Source organism: Lepidothrix coronata, unplaced genomic scaffold (genome assembly GCF_001604755.1).
Source record: "Lepidothrix coronata isolate B3197 unplaced genomic scaffold, Lepidothrix_coronata-1.0 Scaffold52, whole genome shotgun sequence".
In the NCBI taxonomy this organism is placed as follows: Eukaryota; Metazoa; Chordata; class Aves; order Passeriformes; family Pipridae; genus Lepidothrix; species Lepidothrix coronata.
In genome coordinates this window covers 3,703,406-3,727,003 of record NW_016690232.1, presented here as the reverse complement: position 1 = coordinate 3,727,003, position 23,598 = coordinate 3,703,406, and the positions used below count along the sequence as shown (strand labels likewise).

The 23,598-nt window shown below is 52.2% G+C and overlaps 1 protein-coding gene across 8 annotated transcripts in view; it reads left to right on the top strand.

The window, feature by feature from the left end:
- The window catches only part of CACNA1E (calcium voltage-gated channel subunit alpha1 E), a 107,829-nt gene that overhangs the window by 50,502 nt on the left and 33,729 nt on the right, over window positions 1-23,598 (top strand). For 5 of the 8 annotated variants that reach the window (XM_017815852.1, XM_017815857.1, XM_017815858.1 and 2 more), the window contains exons 8-20: window positions 2,115-2,218; window positions 13,557-13,672; window positions 14,636-14,689; window positions 14,939-15,067; window positions 15,350-15,559; window positions 16,847-16,959; window positions 17,203-17,315; window positions 17,449-17,580; window positions 17,916-17,988; window positions 18,373-18,490; window positions 18,817-18,884; window positions 20,087-20,184; window positions 23,313-23,369. In XM_017815852.1, the coding sequence (XP_017671341.1) occupies window positions 2,115-2,218; window positions 13,557-13,672; window positions 14,636-14,689; window positions 14,939-15,067; window positions 15,350-15,559; window positions 16,847-16,959; window positions 17,203-17,315; window positions 17,449-17,580; window positions 17,916-17,988; window positions 18,373-18,490; window positions 18,817-18,884; window positions 20,087-20,184; window positions 23,313-23,369 (1,385 nt within the window). The remainder of the gene's footprint in view (window positions 1-2,114; window positions 2,219-13,556; window positions 13,673-14,635; window positions 14,690-14,938; window positions 15,068-15,349; window positions 15,560-16,846; window positions 16,960-17,202; window positions 17,316-17,448; window positions 17,581-17,915; window positions 17,989-18,372; window positions 18,491-18,816; window positions 18,885-20,086; window positions 20,185-23,312; window positions 23,370-23,598) is intronic. The other 3 variants (XM_017815859.1, XM_017815855.1, XM_017815860.1) reach the window with 1 other exon arrangement.

The window sequence follows — 23,598 nt, the reverse complement described above, 5'->3', positions numbered from 1 at the left end:
ATGTACCAGGTGACAGTCTGGAGCCATTGCATCCTGACTGGGCATCACCAGCTCCTGGGTTTGTAGGGAGCGTTGGGATGTCCCCCGGGAAATTTTATTTTGGGGTGGGGGATCCCAGCAAAGCTGGCACCAGCCAGGAGGCTGCTGGGGGCAGTGCTGTTCCTGGGGCTGCTGTCATGAGCCTGGGTGGCTCGGACCCTCCCTGAGCTCGCTGTGTCAGTGGTGTGTCCTTGAGTGTGTGGGTCCATGACCATCCCCTCCTTTGCCTCAGAAGTGTCCCTCCTGGAGCTGCTGGCTGCTAGTGGTGCTGGACATGTAACCTCCAAAACCTCCTTAAAAAATCTCTCTAATCCCCTTTGCCTCCACCTCCGTGGGATCTGGGTGCCCAAATGAACATAGAGGTCAGGACTGCAGACAGCCTGTCCTGTTGGGATCCTGCCAAGCCCCTGCCTCAGCTTTTCCTTGTCTCATTCTCCTATAGGAAAGGAGCTCATCTGTTTTCCATTCTCCATAACAAGGACCTCTGGGAAAGCCTGTGATTTTTAGGCGGGGGCCTGTTTCAAATGCAAGCAATCCTAGCATGGGTGGCAGGTACACAGAGGCATCTCAGCAGGGAGCTGAAGCCCAGCCAAGCTTGAGCTGAAGGCTACATGGTGCCTTGAAGACTAATGCCATGGCCAGTGGTGGTGTTAGAGCAGAGCAGAGTGGCCTGAGTGTCTCTGGAGGGCTGTGATGAACACTGAATGCACGGAATTCCTGTGCTTCATTCCTTCATCCCTGCACTCGCTTCTCCCATTGCTCTGAAGAAAGGGGCTGGAGGTGGACTGGGGCTCTTGAAAGTGCAAGATCTTGGGAAGATGTGTGTGGTTTCCCCAGTGCCAAAGGAGGAGGGCGGTGAGTCCTTCCAGATGCTTTCCCCGGCCTTGTCACTGAGGTCTCTGCCTACAGCATCCTTGTCCCAGTGCATTGGGGCATGCTGGTGTTACCAGTCCTTCATTGGAATCAGCGTCAGGGTGGTGGGGACACCCAGCTGAAGTTCACACTGGTGCCTCAGTCACTGGAGGAAGACTCCAGCGCGGTGGCTTTCTTTCCCCCTTGGAGACACGCTTCTCCTCTTGCAGAGCCTCGCCTGAGCTCCTGCACTGGCTGACCGGGAGACGTGGTGCCAATGACTCAGATGAAGATGAGGGCTTAATTAGCACAGGGAGAGGAGGGGGGAAGAGAGAGAAAAGAGAAAGAGTCTTTCATCGCAACAAGATTGATACCACCTCCCCCAGACAGTCACGTTCTGCCGCATCACCCTCCAGCCCGGCGTCATGTGCACCGTGCCTGACACCGGAGGACAAATGGGGCCTGGGAAACAGGGACAGAGGGGCACTGCTTTATTAAAACCCTCGGTGAATTAATGTCTGGAGGTATTGAGCAGGGCTCGTCAGGAGCCTTTATAGCCGCCGGGCTGTACCCTGTGGTTAGAGCTCCCCTCTGATCTCAGCTCCTCAGATTTGGGGTAAGGTATCCAGGGTGGGAGGGTGTCTGCGAGGAATTAGTAATGATGCCAGCAGCAAAATGCCCATTTGAAGATATCCAACTGTGCATTAAAGGACAAACATTGACTGCCCCTTCTTTAGACACCAGCTTCTCTGGTCTTACGGTGCCTTATAAATCTGTGCTCAGCAGGCACTGCTGCTCTGGGGCTGCTTCACCCCATCTTGGTGGGATGTGCAGGGGAGCAGTGGGTCAAGCTGCTGGGGAAAACGTGCCAAGGGTGGCCCTCTTGCCCTCAACACCCTGATTTTGGGCTGCAGGACCCTGCACTTCTGACTATACCATTGCCTTAACAGCCCGTGTCCTTGCAGGGGTGGGCAGATGAGGTGGAGGAAAGCGGTCCTGGCCTATGAGGGCTGGAGACTGGGGGGAGTATGGCTGGGGCAGGATGACAAGGGGCATCAGGGCTCTGCTGGTGGGTAGTTCCTCTGCAGGGTGCCCACCAATTCTTGGCAGACATGGTCACGTTATCCTGAGGAGCCCAGTGTGGTCAGCCTGGAAGGAGAATCGCCACCACGTGTTGCTGCTACTGAAGGTAACATCACACATGTTTTTTCTTTCCCCTCCAGACCAATGATGCCTTAGGAGCCACCTGGAACTGGCTGTACTTCATCCCCCTCATCATCATTGGATCCTTCTTTGTCCTCAACCTTGTCCTGGGAGTCCTGTCAGGGTAAGTGAGACGTGGTCCTTCCCCTCTGGGCTGTGCCCATTGCATGTTTCAGAGCCCCCAGGATGGCCCCTGGTGCTGCTGCGTCCCCCAGGACCCCAGCAAGGGATTGTTCCCTGGCTATGCTTGGCTCTCTCTCCCTGGGAGCTGGGAAAGGGGCAGCCTTGGTGATGCTTTCTTGCTGTTTTGCGTGGCTGAAGAGCTCGTGGTTTTGGTCACCTGTAATCGATGGTCAGTGGGGATTTCTGGCTGCTTGGGACCTGCCAGAGGGGAGAGACATGGGGGGGGTCTTATGGAAATGCATTTGAGTCCAGGATGGGTTTGTAGTGGGGTGTGGATTTGCTGGCTGATGGAATACGGTGGGCATGGGTTGGGAAGTGATGCAGGGCACCTCCATGCTGTGCAGGCTGTGCCCAGGGGGATGTGCCCAGCGCTGGTGGGGGATGCACACTGGTGAGAGTAGGAGTGCCTGGGGCGCATGTGGACAAGCCAGAGATGTAGGGACAATGCAGTTGTTCCTGTTCTGCACTTCCCAGGGGAAAGGCGGTTTTAATCCAAGCCATTAAACTGGGTTTAGAGAGAAAAAGTCTTGTCTCCATGACAATGAACTGTGGTTGCATCAGCAACATCCTCAACCGCTGGCAGGGGTTGGTGCATGGGGAGAGCATGTCCTCTCCTGCAATGGGAAGGGGACGTGGGCTCCTCTGCCCTTACTGAAGCAGGTAACTTTTTAGCTAATTTCTCACCGTGCCAAAAAGCAAAAGCTTTTGTAACACTGTTTTGGCCAGGTGGAAAGCCCTTAGATGAAGGGATCAAGGTAGAGAATGGCCCTGGTCATTTCTGTCCCTGTCGTGTGAGCTCAGGTGTGATGGTGGTGGTTTCAGGAATTTCTGGAGCAACAGTTTGGGCTTCTTCAGAGTCTGTTGGTGGGTTGAATTTCCCTAAATCTCATTCTGGGATCTGAGTCCAGGGGCTTTGGGGACAGGCTACAAGCAAGGCTTCACATTGCCTTGCAGGGAGGGAATTCTTATAGGGGATTAAGATATCCAAGCAGTGTTGGGTGGCTTTTGTATTTCTTATGTCACATCCAGCTTGGGCATTTGAGCAAAGTCCAACTGGGTGTGTCAAGCAGGAGCTTTCCTGCAAAAGCCTAAAGAAGGAAAGTTAGGAAGCTCAGGGCTAGGTAGCTGGGAAACCCCCTTGTTAGAATGTTGAATTGTGTCAGTGTAGTGTGTTGTGTGGACTTGGGGGCTTTTGGTTCTGGTGAGCAGCTTGGGGGCACAGCAAGGCAGCACTGCTCTGGCCTGCAAGCCAGACACTGGCCAGAGGACCAGAGGGGGGCTCATGGGATGCCTGGCCATGCCCTGGTCCCTCTTGGTGCTTTCCTCACCGGGCCTGCACAAGGCAGCTGTTTCCATACCCGCTGAATTGGATACAGTTGTCTAGGGCTCTTCCCAGGCACTGGCTGGCATTTCGACTGTTTGTTTATTGCTAATAGGGTTTGTATTGGGGAAGGATGCAAGTGGGTGGGTGGCCTAATTGGCAATGGAGATGCTCTCGTGGTGTGCCAGATATCTAGGGAAAAGCAGGACTGCTCAGCTTCCCGGAGGGCTGAGCGAGGTGAGCGGAGGTGGCGAGCTGGGCTCTGCCACTCGATAGCAAGGCCACCGTGTGTGACACGGCCACATCCTCTGCAGCTCCATGGATGCAGTACCTCAGTGGGGGTGAAGCATCCGAAGCTGCTGCCGGCAGGAGAAGGTACTTCTGCAGGCAAACAATGAATGTTCTTGAGCACAGCAAGAAGAGCTTTGTTCCTTGCTCTGTTTGCTTAGTTTTTATTGTTTTTAACACTTACCGCAATCCTCTTGTGCTGGAAGAGAGCACTTGGCTCTGCTGCAGGAGGGGAAGGGTGACCTTTCCATTGCCCAGCTCTGAGCTGGATGAACAGGCAGGGTCTGGATACGCTGGTGTGCCCTGTGGCTGGGCTGAGCTGAGAGGAGATGGTCACTTTGGGAATAAGCTACACCTCCACTCAAAGGAATTCCTTCCCTGGCATTACATCACTGCTTTGGAGGGAGACAGACTGTTCCCAGCTGGCTGAAATCATGGTCACTCAGTTAACATGGGGCACACTGGTGAGTGTTCAGCCCTGGTAACCTGCTTGCAGAAGTCTGGACCTGTGTTGCTTGCAAACTGCTCCATCTGCTTTGGTGAATAACAAGGTCTGCTCGGGACTTCCAGACTTGTCCTCCAAGTTGGCGTTCAGGAGCTGCTGCAGAGCTACCTCTGCCCTCACCTCATCTTGGCAGGGGTTTTCTTTGGGGCAACAGTCAAACACCCGGGGTAGGTCCCGAATGCAAAGAGGCTGCAGGAGGACATTTGTATGTTTAATTTGCCACCAGCAGAAGCTTGCTGGAGCCCAGATTTAGCAATCTTCTGGTTGCGATGAGCATCTCTCCCAACAGTCAGTTCCCCAACTGTTAAGCTGAGGCATGACCTCCGTGATGTAAACAGCCTGGATCCATCTGCTCCTTAAGCACAAAGTATGTGGGAGAGGAAAAGAAATCATCATACCAAGGCTCCTTGATTTCTCTCCCTAAATACTAACGGGCACACATGCACTGGAATTGCGTGCGACGCTATTAAGAGGAGATGGAGCTGCTCCAGGCAGGGGCTTGGAGAGCCAGTTCTTCTGTGGCTTTGGCATTTATTACTGTGTCTATTAACTTTCCCCCTCTATGGGTGCAATTACAGATCAATTAATTTCAACTGAAAGCAGGAAAGAAGAAAAAAAAACAAACTTGGCCCTGTTCCTCTTTGAGAGCAGGTACGAAGCCCAAGGAGATGTGACTGCTCAGCTTTTAAAGCTACACAAGCTACTGAAATAATCCTGGCAGAAGAGAGTCAGTGGGAGCGAGCGAGGATGGAGCATCCATTGAAATGCCCTGTTTTCTGCCATGTGGCAGCTGGTGGATTTGGGAGCTTGGGAAGATGCTGAGACTCATATCAAGTATTGCTTGATGCTGTCTTGTGGCCTGAGAAGTTGCACATGCCCCATGCTGGAGATTTGCAAAGATTTCCTCTCCTTTTTTTAGTGAAATTGCTGAGTTTTGGTTTGGTTTTTTTCTCCTCAGCTGTTCTTTGTGTAAAACAATTTGGATGTGTGTGTTCAGACTGTGTCTTCAGAGCAGCAGAGACATGATGAGAGCTGTGCTGTCTCCTATCCCTGCTTCCAGCAGCAGTAATGCCACCCCAGAAGTGACCACAGCTCACCACTGGTCCTCTCCCAGCCACTGTGAACCCCACCCTGCTCTGCCACTCCTGGCAAGAAGATGGTTTATGTCTAGTTTGCCCCTGGGAGCAAGAGGGTGAAAGAGCGAAGATTAAAAAAAGTCATGCTTGGAGGAATAGCACTGAGAACTCATGCAGAGTTCCCAATACCAGACAGGCTACATTCTCACTCTTTTCCACCTCCCTTTCCCCAACTTCTGCAGATCTGCTTTGCAGTCACACCCCTCCATTCATTGCAGCATCATCCTCCTCTTGAGGGCTGGTAGACTCCATTCCCCTATCCAGTCTCGTACTTCCAGCCCCTTTCCAGGGTAACGAAGTTGCTATAATCGCTGGTATTTGTGGTCTTCAGCAACAGCTGAGTGGGTGCACAGTGGATGCTGCCTGACCTGGGAAGGCTGGATCCTCAGGCCAGCCAAGGAGAAGACCTTTGGAAGCTGATCACAGAGGAAGAAGTCGAGCACAATGGCAATAAAAATGAAATCCATCTGCCTTGTACTAAACAAGAGAGTAATTTAAATCCTCCTAATTGCTTCCACTCATCCTGGTGATGTTAAGTCTTTTCTCCCTTTAAGTCTTTTCTGCCCCCCACCCCCAGCTCTTGCACTAAGCCTTTGAAAGAAACGACTAATGTTATAATTAAAGGATCAATTTGGCAAGATTTCTTTGTCTTAAGATCTTTCTTTCAGGTTGGGTTAGCACTACATTCCCAGTCTCCGGAGAGTTTTCTTCAGTTCCTTCAGGAGCCTTCTGTACCATCTCTGAAATCTTTTCACTTTGCTTAATTTGAATTTTTTTCCCATCCAGTTTGGAGGCATAACGAACTATGAATAAAATTAAGTTTTATAGCAATTAATAATAAAGGTGTTGAGGGAACAAGTGTACATTTTCGATGGAGATGGACTTCTTTTCACTGGCTCTCCACAAAAATCTGAGCCCCCATGAGTTTGAGCAGGATCAGATGGTTTGAAGTGAAAAACTCTGGGAAGAGGATTAGTATCTTGGAGGTAGGCAGTTCATGGAGGGGGATGTGGGGAGACACGTTGCCACAACGCAGGAAGGCTTGTGTGGGGATCATGAGTTGAGAACAAGGTGTCAACAAACAAATTTCTTTGCTGAAAGGGTGGTCAGGTGTTGGAACAGGCTGCCCTGGGGTAGTGGTGGAATCACCATCCCTGGAAGCATTCAAAACACAAGTGGATATGGTACCTGGGGACAGTTTAGTGGTGAACAGGGTGGTGCTGGATTTGAGGATCTTAGAGGGCTTTTCCAACCTTAATAACTCTGTGCTTCTATGCCCAAGAAATACTTAGTTGGAAACTTGAAAGCTTGGAAGCGTCGTGTTGTTTTTTCACTTTACTGGTTGTAGGATCTCTGGGAGCGGCCCGGATGAGATGTGAAATGTCTGCGCTTGTTGTGTGTTTGGGGACTCACTGGTTGAAGCCACTTTTGAGTGGAGGTGTGGGTGTGATGAGGAGGGTGGGCTGTGATGCCTCCTGCCAGGTCCCATGGCACCCCCATGGGCTGCACGTTGGTTGGGCCACATTTGGCGAGAAACGTCCACGCTCGTCACTTTGTTCTGGGGAGGCTCTTTGTCATCGACGTGGTATTTGAACATGAGTGAAGCAAAGGAGCCTCTGAGACCTTCATCTCAATTCAGCAGGCAGGTGGCCATCCATATTCAATGAGAGCCTCTTTGCCATGCTCTGCTGTACCATCTTGCTGCAGAGGGCCTCCAAGCCCTATGCAAACAAGCTGCCTGACAAGGGATGTGCGTGTCTGGTGTGCCATATCCTCCAGTGTTACAGGGGAATAATGACTCTTCTTACAGCCAGCTGGACGAGATTAAAAAAAAAAAAATCCACAACAAAAAGATGACTCGGTGACTTTCCCCTTTGATTTCTCCTGGCAAATTATTTGCCAGCGTGTCTCAATTGCTTCAAAATTGGTCTTGTTCGTGCCTCCTTGCAAACCTGCTCTGTGGATTGCCCGTGTTCTGCAGACTGCGGGTGAAAAGCTCAGTTTTTTGGTCCTCTTGATAAAGCACTAGGCAGATATTTGTGCTTATAGATTGCTTTTGGAGTTGTTTGTTCCAGATTATCGTAATTTCTGTGATCCTGGTTGATGACAGCAATAGAATGGCCATGGCTGCAGCTCTTTGACTTGGTGGATGGCTTTGGAGATGCCCAGTTCCTCCAGGATCAGCTCCACCCTTGTAAGGTGGTGCTGGGCACTGCTGTTGGGTGAAGCTGACGGGACACCCCAAATGACATCCATAGAATTATCTGTCCTTTGTGCATCATAGGCTGCTGTTTGGTTTGCAGCAGTGGACTGGCACATCTAGTAGTTGTATTGCAGGTTTCACACTTGATGGCTGGTTCTGAATTCATTGTATCTGTGTGTTGAAGGCATCAATTAGAGTGCTTGGAAGCTCCTGGGAAGTTAACATGGTGAAATGTTGGAAACTGGTTATTTTTTTTCCCCGTGCTGTAACTCACCTGCAGTACCGGCCATGCACCTTTCATCTGCAGATCACTGTTGCTTGCAAAGGGTGACCGTAAAACTGTTCTCTGCTTAAAGAGGATAAAAACTGGAGCATAGGAGGGAAGGGGAGGAGTGACATTTTTCCAGCACTGCATGAGCCAGTGGGAGTGATTGTGAACAAAGCCCGGGGCTCTTAAAGCAGTGAAGCTGTGCTGCTTATGCCAGCCCTGCCTGATAAGAGTGAAATGCAATCTAGAGCTTCCAACTCTGCTTCTGGCTGGTGGGGCTTCCAGACCCTCCACCACCCTTCTGCAGCTTCCTTGCAGCATGAGCTGACTGTCCTATTGCTGCATTTGCTGCATGATTGCACACGAAGTTCTCTGGGCAATGGGGACAGCAATACAAACCTCAGCGTTGTTACCCTTGGAAAAATGTTGAAATTGGGAGTCTACAACCGGAATGTTGGTGGCCCTCTTATCTGCTGGTGATACTCTCATTGATGCAGCCCAGCATCCTGCTGGCTTCCTTTGCTGCAGCAGTACACTCTTTGTTTGCACTGAGCTTGTCACTGGGACCCAAGGGCCCCTTTCCACAGAGCTGCTTCCCAGCTGGGTAGATCCTAGGCTGTGCTGCCCTCCTGGATTATGTTGTCCTGTGTGCAAGACCTTACAGTTATCCTTGTTGATTCAGAGAATAACAGAACGGCCTGGGTTGGAAGAGACCTTAAAGATCTTCTCATTCCAACCCTCCTGCCATGGACAGAGACACCTTCCACTAGACCAGGTTGCTCAGAGCCCCATCCAGCCTGGCCTTGAATCTTCTCCGACTTCTGGCAGTTCAACTGAACTTAAATCAAACAATTTCCCGTAGCCAAAAAACTTATTTCCTCTTACAAAGCAGGTCTACGAAGCACATCTTCCCTTTGCAGAGGTTTTTGCACCTTTTGGGCACCCTGCTCCTGCCCTTGCTGTCGGTTCAGTGCAGTAATCCTGGTCTGCAGTGCCAGTTTTGCTGTGCTGCTTGTCACCGTCTGTTTGAGTTGAAGCTCCAGGTTACAGACTGCACAGTCAGTTCAACACTCTTACTTCAGTTCCTTTACACCTCTTGGGTAAATACCATCTGATCCCCCTGGTTTGCAACTGTCTCAGCTGTGTTTCCCACACCGTCTGTTGTCAGTTCTGTCCCATAACCTTCTCTGACACCCTCCTGGAGTCTTAAAGGCAGTTTTCCCTCAGACTGTGGTGCTCAAACCTGAAGTGGAGCCATGAGCTGAGACCTGAGGAGAGCAGCAGTATTACCTGATGTCTTACAGATGGTCTTCCTTGGTATGCATGCCATTATATTTGTTTTTTTTTTTTTTCATAGCAGCATAGTACTGCTGTCTCACCTCAGTGTGTAATCCAGTATTTTTTTTGCTTCCCATCCCATCCTTTCTGCTGCCTTATGTGGTTTTAAGACCTGTTTGGTAACTGGTTTGCTGGAAGAAACTTTAATGGTTGCAAAGGGTGGTGAATTGATGGGTTTGAAGATAGTTGGCTTGTTGTTTCAAAGCATGGAGCCCACAATACTGAGGTGACCAGCACTATATACCTGCTCTGGACTCAAAGATGGTCCAGAAAGTAGAAAAGTGGATTGCAGTATCTATGATATTCTTTTTTCTTAGCTGGTTTTTGGTTGTTGGTTTTTTTTGTGGTTGGTTGTTGTTGGGGGTTTTTCTGTTTTCTTGTGTTTTAGTGTTTGGGTGTTTTGTTTGTTTGTTTGTTTGTTTGTTTGTTTTTCAAAAAAGGGGAGCCATTTTCAAGCTAGATGCTTCCACATGCGTGGTTCTCCCATTAAAACCCGACCTGAGCTCTCCAGTTAGAGCAGAACACAACGTTGCAGTAAAACCATCACTGCCCTGGTGTGGGAGAGGATGTGGGGACGTGGAGATGAAGGTGGCTGAGCATGGTGGTGTCCCCTAAGGTCTCCTACCAGGGGCAGAGGTGCTCCCAGGCTGCATGAGGGGAACGCCAAGGCTGTAGAGGAGAATTTGCAGGCAGAGGAGGAGCAAACCATCTGTGCTCTGATCGCCCCGGCAGGCTGGGCATGGTGTGTGGATGGATGGTGCCCTTGTGTGCAGGAGGACAGATGGCACACACTGCTCCCCAGATCCCACCATGACCCTCAGCACTCTGACCTCTAAAGCTCTGTGAGCACCTTCAGCTTCATGAGAGTGGCCAGAGAAGGGCTGCAATGACACAGGATTGGCACGTGTGGAGCTCGGCCATCATGGGTGGATGTTTTCATGCTGGAGCCATCAGGATTTAGGGCCTGGAGACCCAGGTGGACAAGCAGAGGTGTTGCTGGTGGAGACTGTGCAATCTGCTGGGCTCCCTTGAACCCCCTTGCAGGGACCCCGTGGGGCAGCAAGCCCTGGGTTCTTTGCGAGGCAAAACTGGGCCATCCCTGGCAATGTAACCCAAACACACTGGGAGCAGAGCCCTTCGATGGGAGGCAGGAACCTGCTCTCTTGGTGATGGGATGCTGCCCTGCCTGTGACTTGGAGCCTTCCCAAGCGGCTGTCAGTCACCATTGCTGGCCCTGTTCTCACTCACACACAGTATTATCTCTACCCGCTGCTGCAAATTGGCTCTGAGCAATCCTTGATCTGTCAGCATCGCCTACCCACTCTCAGATGTCACCAGCCCCCGCTGCTGCCCTGCTCGGTAACGTGTCTCTCTGAAATGTAATAATTCATTAAGTTGAGATTAACTTTTTTTTTCCCCCCCTCCCCTTTCTGCCACCCCTTCCTGCTTCTAATGGACAAAAGCAATTAAGATCCATTAGGGATCAAGTGTGTGGGAAGCGACTCCCTCCGAGACGCTGCCGCAGCTGCACGGACCTTGTCCCTGAAGGCGTGTGGCACCAGCTCCCTGCAAAGTAGTGCTCTGTGGGCAAATGGTTGGGTAGAGGGAAAATGCTTGATGAGGTGGGCTCTGGAAAAGGTGCTCCCATTCCCTTCTTCAGCAAAAGGTGACTTGAGGCTCAGCTGGGTGGCTTCTCTCGCCGTGCAGCAAGAGGAGGCACCAGCCTCAGCAGAGGAGGAGCTGGAAGACAGGGATGGCAAAGCAGGAGGTGGCAGAGTGGCCTGATTCCCAGCTGGTGTAAAGCAGGGGAAGCTTACCAAGTGCTCCCAGTTGCAGGCAAGCTGAGAGAGCTGGGGTTGTTCAGCCTGGAGTGGAAAAGGCTCTGGGGGAGATCTTAGAGCCCCTTCCAGTGCCTAAAGGGCCACAAGAGATTTGGAGAAGGGATTTTTGACTAGGGCCTGGAGTGACAGGACATGGGGGAATGACTTCAAACTGATAGAGGGCAGGGTTAGGTCACATATTAGGAAGAAATTCTTCCCTGTGAGGGTGGTGAGGCCCTGGCACAGGTTGCTCAGAGAAGCTGTGGCTGCCCCATCCCTGGAAGTGTTCAAGGCCTGGTTGGAGGAGGCTTGAAGCATCCTGGTCTAGTGGAAGGTTTCCCTGCCTATGGCAAGGAATGAGATGGTCTTTAAGATCTCTTCCAATCCAAATCATTCTAGGATTCTATATGGACAGGGTCTGGCTGGGAAAAGTGCTGCCAAGGTGCTGGCTGACATGGGGTTATGGCCTGTGGGGCAGAGGTTCAGGCCTTGGGAGGACCAGAGGACCAAATCACAGGAAGACAGGAACTTCCCCACTAACTCAGACTGCAAATGGCATCTTCTCATTTTTTGACATCCCAAATTTGCAAACAAAGGCTAGTGAGGAATGATAGCACAGCCAAATGCTCCTGCCTTTCCTCCAGATAGGGCAAGGAGGGTTTTTGGCATGGCATGCCCAAAACTGAAAGTGCATTTCACTGTTGGCTGTGGGAACTCCTTCCTTCTCCCCCATCTCCTCCCACCCTCCTTGCCTTCACTTAGGCTGCTTTTCTCTTCCTTGCCTTTTGTTCTCTTCCCCTTCCCTGCCCTGGGAAGAAAGTTTCATTTCAGTCTGAAAGCCAGTGCTGGAGGGGGAGAGCCATTTGGTGCTTAATGCCAGAGCGGCAGGAAACTTCACCTTCCTGGGGTGGAATTAAAAACGCTTGAATTGTCTGGGGACCTTAAACAAGAGATTGCAGGGAACATTCAGGGCTTTCCACACAAACACATGCACACACACACACGTGAGAGCCCACACGGCGTCAGGGGTGTAATAGCTCAGCTGGGGTAATGCACTTGAACTCTCACTGCAGCAGACAGACCAGTCCTTTCAATTCTTTTGAACATATTTTATTTTTCGAGGCTTGAGATTGCTGCTAGTCTCTGGGGAGAGAGATGTTCATCTTCCAGAGAGAACAGTGCCATTTGTTCTTTGTAATCATGCTTCCCTCAGGGCACCCTGGGACCAGGAGGGGGGAATGAGGGCACAGACTGGACTTCTGTGGATACTGGGACTTGGGGATGGAACAGGGAGCTGCAGCCAGCAGATTGTGACCCCCTGATGTTGTGGCAAGGAAGGAAGGGTGTGCTGGGGGGATGTCTGGTATTAGGGATGCTCCCCGTGTGGCAAATGTGATCATCAGTGGAGGTGTAACTTTCGGGTCAGGGTACCCCAGGTATATGGTGTGTGCAGACATGGGCTGTGGGACCTCCTAGAAGCAAGTCTGGCCGTGTCATCTTACATACGGCCCCTGGTGTGGGTGGAGATTGCCTGCATTGCCACTCCTGTGTTCCCTGCCAAGTATTTCCATTTTTCTGTTTGTGTTTGATGTACTTTGCAAATGGGGGTGTCTTATCACACAGCTTTGGGCTGGGCTATAGGTGAAATCCTGTCTTGTGTACTGAGGAGTGTGTTTATCTGTGTGCTTAGGGGTGCATGTGAGCACGTGGTTGCTACTGCCTCTGTGCACCACGTATGTTGGAGGCTGCAGCAGGCACAGCATTAGTTCTGGCCAGTGTTGCTCAGTGTTTGATATGCCCCAGTCTGCACAGAGCCCCTGTGGTGCTTCCTGACCTCCTACCCATTGCAGAGATGCCCCAAGCTGTTGTCCTCTTCTGGGCTGGTCATCACACTTGGACAGTTCTTGTGAGACACTGAAATCCAGAGGAGGACAACAGGGATGTCTCAAGTCCTGGGAAAATAATCCAGTGAGAAACTGGAAAGAAAAGGAATTCAGAGGAGGAGGTAAAGGCAGGGGACATGACCTGCCGTGCTCCATCCCCTCACTGTCTCTTCCCACCGCCTGGTTTTTATTCCCTGAAGGGACACACAGAAGCTGAGCTTGTTCTGGAGTTGGGTGGCACTGGGAGCATCCTCCCTGAATGGTGGCAGCTCCCAGCTGGGGCATGCAGGACTCAGCAGTCAAGCAGGGGGTTTGCTCGTGTCCATCCACGCCTCCTTTTCTCCCCCTGATTGTTCACCCATCCCCTGGCCGTGCTTTGGCCAGAGATGGCTGTGCATCTCCCCAGCAATCACCTTGGCAAACCCTTGGTCCCTGCCATCCCCGTGGTTCTCCAGCCCCCTGCACGTCCTGCCACCCCTTGGACCTGCTCTCACCACTCCCTTCTGCCCTTCCCCAGGGAGTTTGCCAAAGAGCGCGAGCGAGTGGAGAACCGCCGAGCCTTCATGAAGCTGCGGCGCCAGCAGCAGATCGAGCGGGAGCTCAACGGATACCGGGCATGGATAGACAAAGCGGGTAAAGGCTGGTGGGCCGGGGGGCTCTGAGGGCACTACGGGCACCACAGACTGCTGGTCATGTGGGGTGGTGGGGCTGGAAGGGAATCTCTGAGCGACATCCAGTGCAACCCCGAAGTGGCTCAGGTGCTCCCGTGGTGATGTTGGGTGAGCTCGGTGTGACAGCCCGGCCAGGCTGCAAACAAGGACATCACCAACCGCTGATGAAACCTCTTGTTCTGTGGCATGAAACTGTCATGTTCTGAACACGAGGCTTGCTACATCTCCAGGGGAGGCTGCGAACAACACAGCTGTCAGCTTTGCTCTGCAGTGGTTTCCTTTCTCTTGACGTTTGCTGGAGTCCCCTGCAGTGGTGGGCAGTGGGAATGTAGAGCAGTAAACGGTGAGACTGGTTTTCCAGTTAAATCTCCTCCTGGAGCCGTCTGGAGGGGATGCACTTACTGGTTCCTGCCTTGGGGCTCGGGGACCCGAGCAAGGGCTTGGGGTGGTGGAGGTTCCAGGCTTCCTGCTGACACCCAGCCAAGTGTGACAGCCTGTGGGTGTTGCCACAGCCCATGTCCTTGCTTGCTCCTCATAGGAATCAGGTCAGTGCGTTGAGCTCTGTGAAGGGAAGATTTACACTTTCATCTAGCATTCAGACTTGTAAAATATGGGTATCTCGAAATGAGCCCTGAGCCCCAGGCCTTAGTTTTGGCTCTGGGTTGGATTGTAGAGCCCCTGACCTGACTACAATGTTCAGCTTCATGGTGATGTTAATGACAGTGGAAGGAGAAGGGACGATTGCAAGTAATTTTTCTTTCTGACCCAGTGTGTGGTAGCTGCCACTTGCTACCCTCCTAACCAATACTTGATAAAGAGTTTGCAACCTAGAGCCAGTCTCTGGGCTAGGAAAGGTGATTAGGTACAAGGCGGTGATGTCTGATGGTGTCTCATATCCTGATGCTGAACTGTGTGTTTTGCATAGAGGAAGTCATGCTGGCTGAAGAGAACAAAAATTCTGGGACCTCAGCCTTAGACGGTAAGACAAGCAACGCCCTTAAAATCTGCCTGCTTTTCTTTCTGCCTGCCCCGTTGAAACAGGAGGTCTGGGGGTGCCTCAGTGGAATCTGCAGCCCATGAGGGGGTGTGGGGAGATGGATTGACAGCTTAACCCCTGAGCTTAACCCCTCTTGCCAGACCTAAGCACTGGTCACCAGCTCCTGGTTAATGAGCTGGCTGCTGGCAGAATTTTGCCACTGTCCAACACCCATTCCTCTTCCCTTCCCAGTGCTCAGGCGAGCCACCATCAAAAGGAACCGGACAGATGCCATGGGCTCGAGTGACGAGCACTGCGTCGATATCTCCTCCGTGGGTGAGCGGAGGCTGGCACAGAGAAGACCTCTTCATCCAACCTTGGGTCAGTGCAGTTTGCAGCTTGCTTCCCCAAAACCTCTGCCAGCTTATTGAGTTGCCAGGGTCACACTCATCAGGTGGAGGCTGTCACAGATCAGCCCTCTCTGCTAGTTCGGCTGCTGTCGCCTGTGCCACTTAATAACCATTTGGATAAGTTGTGTCCCTTAAGAGCAATGTCCGTGAGCCGCCTGTCCTGTCTCATGTTGCAGGGAAGGCTGGAGCATCCAAGTCCTTCTCTCACCTTGACTGAAGCACCCAACTCCTTGTCCCTGCTCTTTTCCTTTAGGTAACCCCTTGAGTCAGTCTGGCCTCAAAGGTGCCAGAATGGACAGTGCCTCCTACTTACGACACAAGGAGCGACTCCTGCGCATCTCCGTCCGCCACATGGTGAAATCCCAGGTCTTCTACTGGATCGTCCTGAGCCTGGTGGCTCTCAACACTGCCTGTGTGGCCATCGTCCATCACAACCAGCCAGCCTGGCTCACCCACTTCCTCTGTGAGTCCCTGGGCTTTGTGTAGGTGTGAGAACTCTGCCCGGGTGGGCAAAACTTTCTTGTCTCTGGTAGCTGGAGGTTGCAGCACTCCCTCGCTCCTTGCCTCAGGGCACGTGGGGATGAACCCCACCAGAACCATGCTGGTATGGAGCTGGGTGGGGAATAACCTGAATTACATTCACTGTTGATAACAAAGGAGTGTGTACAGCCACAGAATTTAGCTTTGCCCTTGGCCCTGTGGCCACTGAGGGCTGTCTCAGCCCCGTGAACAAATGTGGAGGGATTGTACCGGCCTCGTGTCCTTCAGGTCCGATGCGTTTGTCAACAGAGAGAAATAGACTGTGGGTCTTGGTGGGATTTATCCTAAAATTGTGACCAGTGGTGACGGAAATCTTGCTGGAGACACATCTTTGAATGCCCACAAGCAATTGCTGAAAGGTGTGAGTTTGCAGGGACGAGACTGGTCATGGAGTCAAAATTTTGGTGCAGAGCATGGCATGGGCATTCCAAGCTTCCAGTTACAGGAGCATCCCTCAGCCCGTGGGCCATGGTACAAGGTCAGGTCTCAAAGGCACTACACCCATGTCTATCCTAGCGTGGACAAAGTACAGAGCAGTGTGGTCAGCCCCACAACAGTCGTGTGTTACTCCTGAGCTGCTGCTGCTGCTGCAGTAGTGCTGCTTGTTATTCTTACCTTGAAAATGTCCCTGTCAACCACCGTGTCTACCCAAATCTGCAATGGTGTGCTCGGGCCTGCCGGGATCCCAGCATGCCATGGTGTGGTACGGCAGCTGGTCCTGGTGAGAAGCATCTTCTGGACAAGGGGAAGAGCCAGGTTCTTGCCTGCTAAACGTTCAGGAAATAGCTGGAGAAGCTTTTCACTGGCTCTTGGCTGTTCGGCTTGGTTTCTCTGGCCAAGTTCCAGCCGTGGAATGATTTAAATCCAGGTTGCTAATATTCCCCTATAGTGTCATGTGGTTGATGCCTTTGCATATGCCTCAACCACAGTCAAATCATGCTGAAGAGCTGCTCTGCTCTGTGCTGGCCATCCCTGGTCCTCCCAAACCCCTGGGACACCGGTGTATCTACCCTGAACAATTAAACCATGGGGTTGATGCTCTGTTACGTACAATTTAGCTCCTCACAGACAAGCTTCCCTCATCCCAGACTCTGAGATCCTGAGGATGCAGTGTGGTCCTTGATTTGTCCCATTTCTGTGGTGTGCTGTATGGTGACAGGTGGGTGCATGCACTGTCCCCAGGGTAGCATGTTTGGGTTTTCTCTTTTAGACTATGCAGAGTTCCTGTTTCTTGGTCTTTTTCTGCTGGAGATGTCCTTGAAGATGTACGGGATGGGGCCACGCCTTTATTTCCATTCTTCCTTCAACTGCTTTGACTGTGGGGTAAGCAGGCCTGGAGATGCTGTGGGTGTGGGGGGAGATGCAACATAAGGCACCAAGGAGGAGAATGGGATGGCCCTCACAGTGGGCAGGGGAGCCCTTTCTGCTGGGGCAGCCTCCCTGTGCCATCCTGAGACACCAGGTCTTGGGCAGGGTGGTGGATGCCTCATCTTTAGGCACGTTATGTTTTCCTGCAACAGCCTTTCCTGAGCCTGTCTTTGACTTGTGGCTGTGTCTGTTTCTCAGGTCACAGTGGGAAGCATCTTTGAAGTGGTTTGGGCTATATTCAGACCAGGAACCTCTTTTGGGATCAGTGTCCTGCGAGCCCTTCGTCTCCTGCGGATATTTAAAATAACCAAGTGCGTACCAACCATCAGAACCTGTCAGTCTCCATCTCAGACTGGGGCTGCAGCCCAGATCCAGTCACTCCTGCTCTCCTGCTGGTGAGGTCAGCATCACTGTGAGTGCTCCAGCAATGTCTCTCTTTTCTAGGTATTGGGCATCCCTGAGAAATTTGGTGGTCTCACTGATGAGCTCCATGAAGTCTATTATCAGTCTTCTCTTCCTCCTCTTCCTCTTCATTGTGGTCTTTGCCCTGCTGGGAATGCAGCTGTTTGGAGGCAGGTAGGTTGTTTCAAGTCTGAGGAATAGGAATTTCTTGGTGTTAAAACCAAGTGATGACACCCTCTTTAGGTGCCTTGGAAGACTGTAAGCCCTCCCACTCAGTCTGCTCCTAACAGTGGTACTTCTCCCACACAAAAGTCCCTGCTCAGGGGGTACCTTTGGGCTGTGGAGGGTCGTTCTAGCCAGGAGACTTTTTGGTTTCTCGCACCAAATATTCAGGAGACCTTTTTTGGACTGGGGAAAGGTCCTAAGCACAAGAGAGCTGATAGCATAGCATTCAGGGGTTTGTTGACCTTGGTATTTCATCCTGTTTATGTTCTGGTTCCCCTTTCCAGGTTTAACTTCATGGATGGAACTCCATCAGCCAACTTCGACACTTTCCCTGCGGCCATCATGACAGTGTTTCAGGTAGGAGCTGGACTGCAAGGGAACACAACTGAAGGGACTTGGGACTCACTCCCCCATGGCTGGAAGGGGCTCTTTAAACCAAACAGGCTCCCCTCTATCAGCTGTTAGGATATAACTTGCTTCCTCCCTCTCCTGTATAACAAAGTGGATGGCAAGAGATAGAAACTCTTCCACCTCTGTTACAGAAGATGAAGAGTTTCAAAACTCTTCTGAGGAGACATGAATCCTCAGCAATGTCCAGTGTGATCTCCCTCAGGTGCTGATGCTCAGGAGCTGGGTTATCCACTGCACAGGGTCTCTGTACTTGGCTCCTGTGTATTGGTGGGAGAGATCCAGGTGACAAGAAGGTGCAGGTGACAGAGATGCTGTGTTGCTTTCCTGCAGATCCTGACTGGTGAGGACTGGAACGAGGTGATGTACAATGGCATCCGCTCCCAGGGAGGTGTTCGCTCAGGGATGTGGTCCTCCATCTACTTCATCGTCCTCACCTTGTTTGGAAACTGTATCCACATGGCTGCTATGCTTTGAGTGGTGACAACCCCATCTTATCACCCTCTCTGGGGGCATTCCCCTCCCCACCCACTGCTCCTTCCTTCTCTCCCAACTGGGAAAGACCCACCACACACAGGGCAGTGCTGGGTATCCCAAGTGCAGAGGAGCAGCTGTCTGGAGGTGCACTGAGGGCTGTTTAAATGGGATGGGTGAGGAGTTTATGCCTTTGGCTGCTCCTCACTGTGCTGACGAGGAGCCATCAGGGCCACCCTCCCTTGGTAGCTGCAGACAGGCATGTCCTTAACACACGGCTTGTGCATCCTTAGCTGCTCACAGATACTCTGCTGAACGTCTTCTTGGCCATTGCCGTGGACAACCTGGCCAACGCCCAGGAGCTCACCAAGGTACCTTCCTGCTGCTCCTTTTCCTTCTTTTGTGAAGGGAGTGGGGGCAAAGCCATTTAGACTTTGATTTAGGAAAGTGCTTAAACCTGCTGATCTCTTCAGGAACACCCACACTTCAAGTGTGGCTTTAACTGTTTCTCCATTTAAGCTCCCCAGTTCTGTTTGCTTCCAGTCAGATTGAGATAACCCTCGTCTGTCAGATGGGGTCTGGTGTGGGGACTGTTATTTTCTGGAGCACTCTGGAGATGTGGAGTGGGAAGCACTTTCCAGTGGTGTCACTATTTAGTCTCCATCTGCCCGCAGGGCAGTGAATGTGATTTAGGATGCAATTTAGACTGGTGCTTAAGAAGGTTATTGGGCTTACCTGTTTTTAAGACCATGCTGGGAAATATTTGGGGAATGCTAAATTGTTGGAGCACCGTCTGGATAACTGTGAATAGGAGAGAGCTGCAAGGGTCATTGTCGCTCTTTGGAGTAGACCAGTGATCCCGTGGGGACCAGATTTTTGTAGAGCCCATGCCTGTTATTTATGTCCTTGGGGCTCACTGCGAGGCTTCTGCGCTGGTGTAAATCTGACCCGAAATGGAGCATGGTGCTGGTTTGCCTGAGGGGTGCTTGGGGGGGGGGGTCCCTGTCCTCCCACAGTGGGTGCAGATGGCACTTCCAGGGGCTGCTGGCTGCCTTTGGGGTGAGAGGGATGGGAGAGCCCCACGGAGTGCCAGCAGCATCAATTAGGAGAGTGCCGAGTTTCTGAAAAGGCTGAATGCTCGCTAATGACTCCTAATGACATTTTTTGCTCCGGAGACACAACCATACTCATTAAATCAATCCGGTCTCTGCCGGGGTCATTCATGGATGCCTTACCTCCCACTCTGTTAGGGGGATGCCTGTGTAGCCCCTGTGGCTGTGAAGAAGGGAGGGCTGAGCTTGTCTACGCTGTCTGGGGCTGTTCTAGCTCTTGCCTGGAGTGGGCTGGGTTCACTTATTTAAGTAGAGCTCACGCCTTCAGTAAGATCTGGTGTAGTGGGGAAGTTGCATCCCTACAGCACAACGAAAATAAAGGCTGTTTCTGGAAATACAGCCCCCCCCCCTTTGTCCCTCATGCTTTGGCATGTAGGGTAGCCCTGCAGATTCTTCGCATGGCTGCACCTTCCCTTGAAATCCCATCATCCCACTAAGCAATGCCCCTCTTTTCTCTGCAGGATGAGCAGGAGGAAGAGGAGGCCTTTAACCAGAAGCACGCCCTTCAGAAAGCCAAAGAAGTCAGCCCCATGTCTGCCCCAAACATGCCAGCTATCGAGTGAGTGACCCCCTCCCCACCACCACTGCTACCCCAGTGAACCCCTGAGCCCAGCCAGGCTTCTTAGAAGGGCACAGAGCTGCAGCAGAGCCTGGTATGGCTGGTTGTGGGGGCTTCCACAAAAAAAAAGAGGTCCCTACATGGGGTGACCCTCTCTGGGTGTCTTCCTGAGGATGGATGGATGGATGGATGGATGGATTGAGATCTAGGACTGTGCTCCCTATGAGCAGCAGTGCCTTTGGAGAGGTGGCAGCACAGGGACCAGGTCACCCTGGAGGACCTTAAGTTGCTAGACCCTACCCCAAGCAGCAGACCCAGTGCTTGGGCATGGCAGAAATATGCTAAAAAGGGTTTTCTGCCCCAAATATGAGCTCAAACACTCAGGGCTGATGCTAAGGGTGGGCAAGGAGGCTGGGGAGGAGGAAGGTATCTCAAGCTATTCTTGAGGAGAGGTGATATTTGTTCCTGGGGAGCATTTCTTTGTGGCAGAGCTGCAAGAGAGCAGCCAGGGCTGGGGGAGAAGGGAGCAGCAGTGTCACAAATCTCCCCCAGGCTCCTTCCTTGGGAGTGAATGCAGTTAGGAGAGATGGAGCAGGCTTGTGAAACAACATTTGATTGTACAGAAATTTGATTTGAGCAAGGAGAAAAAGCCTCAAACTACGTAAACCTGCAGCATGGTGTTAAGGAGCCTTGTCTCTGTGTTTCAGCAGGAGAAAATTCTGTTTTTTTCCTTTCTAGATGCCTTTTTTCTCTTTATTTTGCAGTGTCATATGGTCTAAATCACATAAAACTTTCAAAGTCAACATTGGAACGAGGCGTTTTGATTTGTTTCCCAAAACAGTACATTTCAGTACAGCTGAAGGGATTATTTTTTTTCTCCCCCCCTTTTTTTTTTTTTTTTTTTATAGAATCCCTTCCCAGGGAATTTTAAGGTTTCGTTATGCTTTGAAACCCAGCCAAGCTCGTACACGGCAGAATCTCTTGCAGATTTGCTGAGAGAAACTGCTGTTTTCAGTGCTGATCTGGGGGGGTCGGAGGTAGCATTGGCAACAGCCCCCTCCCTGTTTTGGCAGTGGTGGGAGCTGATGGTCTCCCCACTCATGGTTTTAGGGGGAGCAGGAACCAGGGGTACTTGTGAGCCCTGCCTGCCCTCCCAGCAGCCACAGATTTCACCTTGTTTTGGGGGTGATGGGATGTTCATAATAATAAATCTGTGTCTGGCCAAGTACCTGGGGGGATAATGGGAAAGATGGTGGAATCTGTATGTCCTGACTGTTTCTGGCTACCAATGGGAATGTGTTGGATAAAGTGAGGAAATAGAGGGATTTATGCTGCAGGAAAGAATGAAGAATGGACAGATAGAAGAGAGGAAGAGGGGGAGGTGGAATATATTAGGGCAGTAAAGGATTTGCCCACACTGCACATCCCTGGTAAAGCTTTCTGGTCATTGTGAGGTAGAGCTGGTTGGGAAAACAGTCTCTAACCTTTCCTTTATTGTTCTCATGGCATTGAAATGAGAGGTATTGACATTCACAGGTCTTTTTTTTCCAGCTTCTCCCACTCATGAGGATGGATAGGGTTTGGGGCAGGTAGTGTGATGCCGTGGTGGGGTGTGTTGCGAGCATCGGCTCTGATGCGCTTTTGGTGGTGCTGCACTGATGCCAGCAGCCAGGGAGGGACAGTGGGGACGGCACAGCAAGGGACAAGCCAGAGCAGAGCTGGCCTCTGCCTTTGAGTGTGCACAGGCACGGGTGGCTTCACTCCTCGGTGGGTACCCAGCGCGGGCAGGTCGGTACAGCATTCCTGCCTGCAGAGGGGTCCGGCGGCGCGCGGGGACGAGCGCTCCCACGGGATGAGTGCTCCCACGGGATGAGCGCTCCCACATGGCCGGGCTGGCGCGGGCGGCCGCGGTGCCGGTCGGGGTGTTGTGTTCGTACGTGCAGATGGCGCGGGGCCGTTCGGCGAGTGGGCGGCCAGATGGACGCGTGCGGGTGCTGTCATGTGCTGGTGCCCAGCGTGGTGCGTGGATGCGTTCGGAGGCTCGGGCACTTGCTGTGGGGACGGTGGCGGGTGCCTGCAACTCGATCCCTGCCTTGAGCGTGGCACTGGGCTGTTCACATGCTGTAAGGACCAGCGTGACCAGAGCGCCTCCCCTGTGGGGACAGGCTGAGAGAGTTAAGGTTGTTCAGCCTGGAGAAGAGGAAGCTCCAGGGAGACCTTAAAGCACCTTCTAGTACCTAAAGGGGCTGTAAGAGAGCTGGAGAGGGACTTTTGACAATGTGTTTTTTTGACAAGTGGTAGGACAACGGGGAATGTCTTTAAACTCTTAGGGAGTGGTCTTGAGCCTGCCAGAGCTCAAGAAGCATTTGGACAATGCTCTCAGGCACGTGGTGTGATTCTTGGGGTTGTCTTGTGCAGTGTCAAGGGTTGGACTCAACGATCCTTGTAGATCCATTCCAACTTCAGGGATTCTGTGATTCTATGACTGCATCTGCTTGGGGCAGTTTGGTTGGAGCTGTGCTTATCTGAATCTTTTCTGTGTTGATATGAAGGTTAAAGCGTGGAATCTCCCCAGCTGCTGGTGGGGGTGAAGGACACTGCCAGCCCTGTTAATCTTCTCTGTGTGGGGGCTGCTCAAGTGACAGGAGCTCTGTGGCATCTCACCCTGGGCTTGTACCTTGCATTTGCTGGGGAGCTTCATGTTCCCCTCGGTAGTCCTAGGGCAGCATGGTGACAGCTCTGAGCAGCTTGGGGCTGGCCTGATGCAATCCTTCCTCTTTCCAATTGCCACGTTTTTCTTGGGAAAAGTGAATTTGGAGCAGTTCGAAACAGCTGTTAAATATCCAAGGACGTATGAAGGCTTCTGAAGGACTGCTCTCCCCTTGCGTGGTGTGGGGAGGGCTCCGTGGCCCCCACGGAATGGATCACAGCGTGTCAGTGGGATTGTGGGCAGCCCACTGCTGTTGTGCAAGTGGGGCTTCACTGTGCACATGCAGGGACTCACTGCCCAGCAGCCGCTCGGCGAAGAAATGCTGGCTGCCCGGGGTGGGGGGACGCCTCTGCGCTGCCCACAGGAGTGGAAGGAGGGGCGAAGAGGGGGATTGAACCCGTTTATTTTTCCTCCCCAGAAGAGACAGGCGGAGGAGACACCACATGTCGATGTGGGAGCCACGCAGCAGCCACCTGTATGTGGGCCGCGGGGGCGCGTGTCCGTCTGTGGCTCCTGTGCTGTCTGTGCGTCCGCGGGGCCGGGGCACACCCCGCTCCCCTCCGGCCTCCTCGGCAGGGCGGGGAGGGGGTGGCCGCGTGTGTGTGCCTGTATCCGTGTGCTCCCGTGCACCCCGTTCGTGCGTGCGTGTGGTTGGGCGTGTGCCGGACCCCCCGTGTGTGGTGCTGTGCCGTACGTGCGTGTCG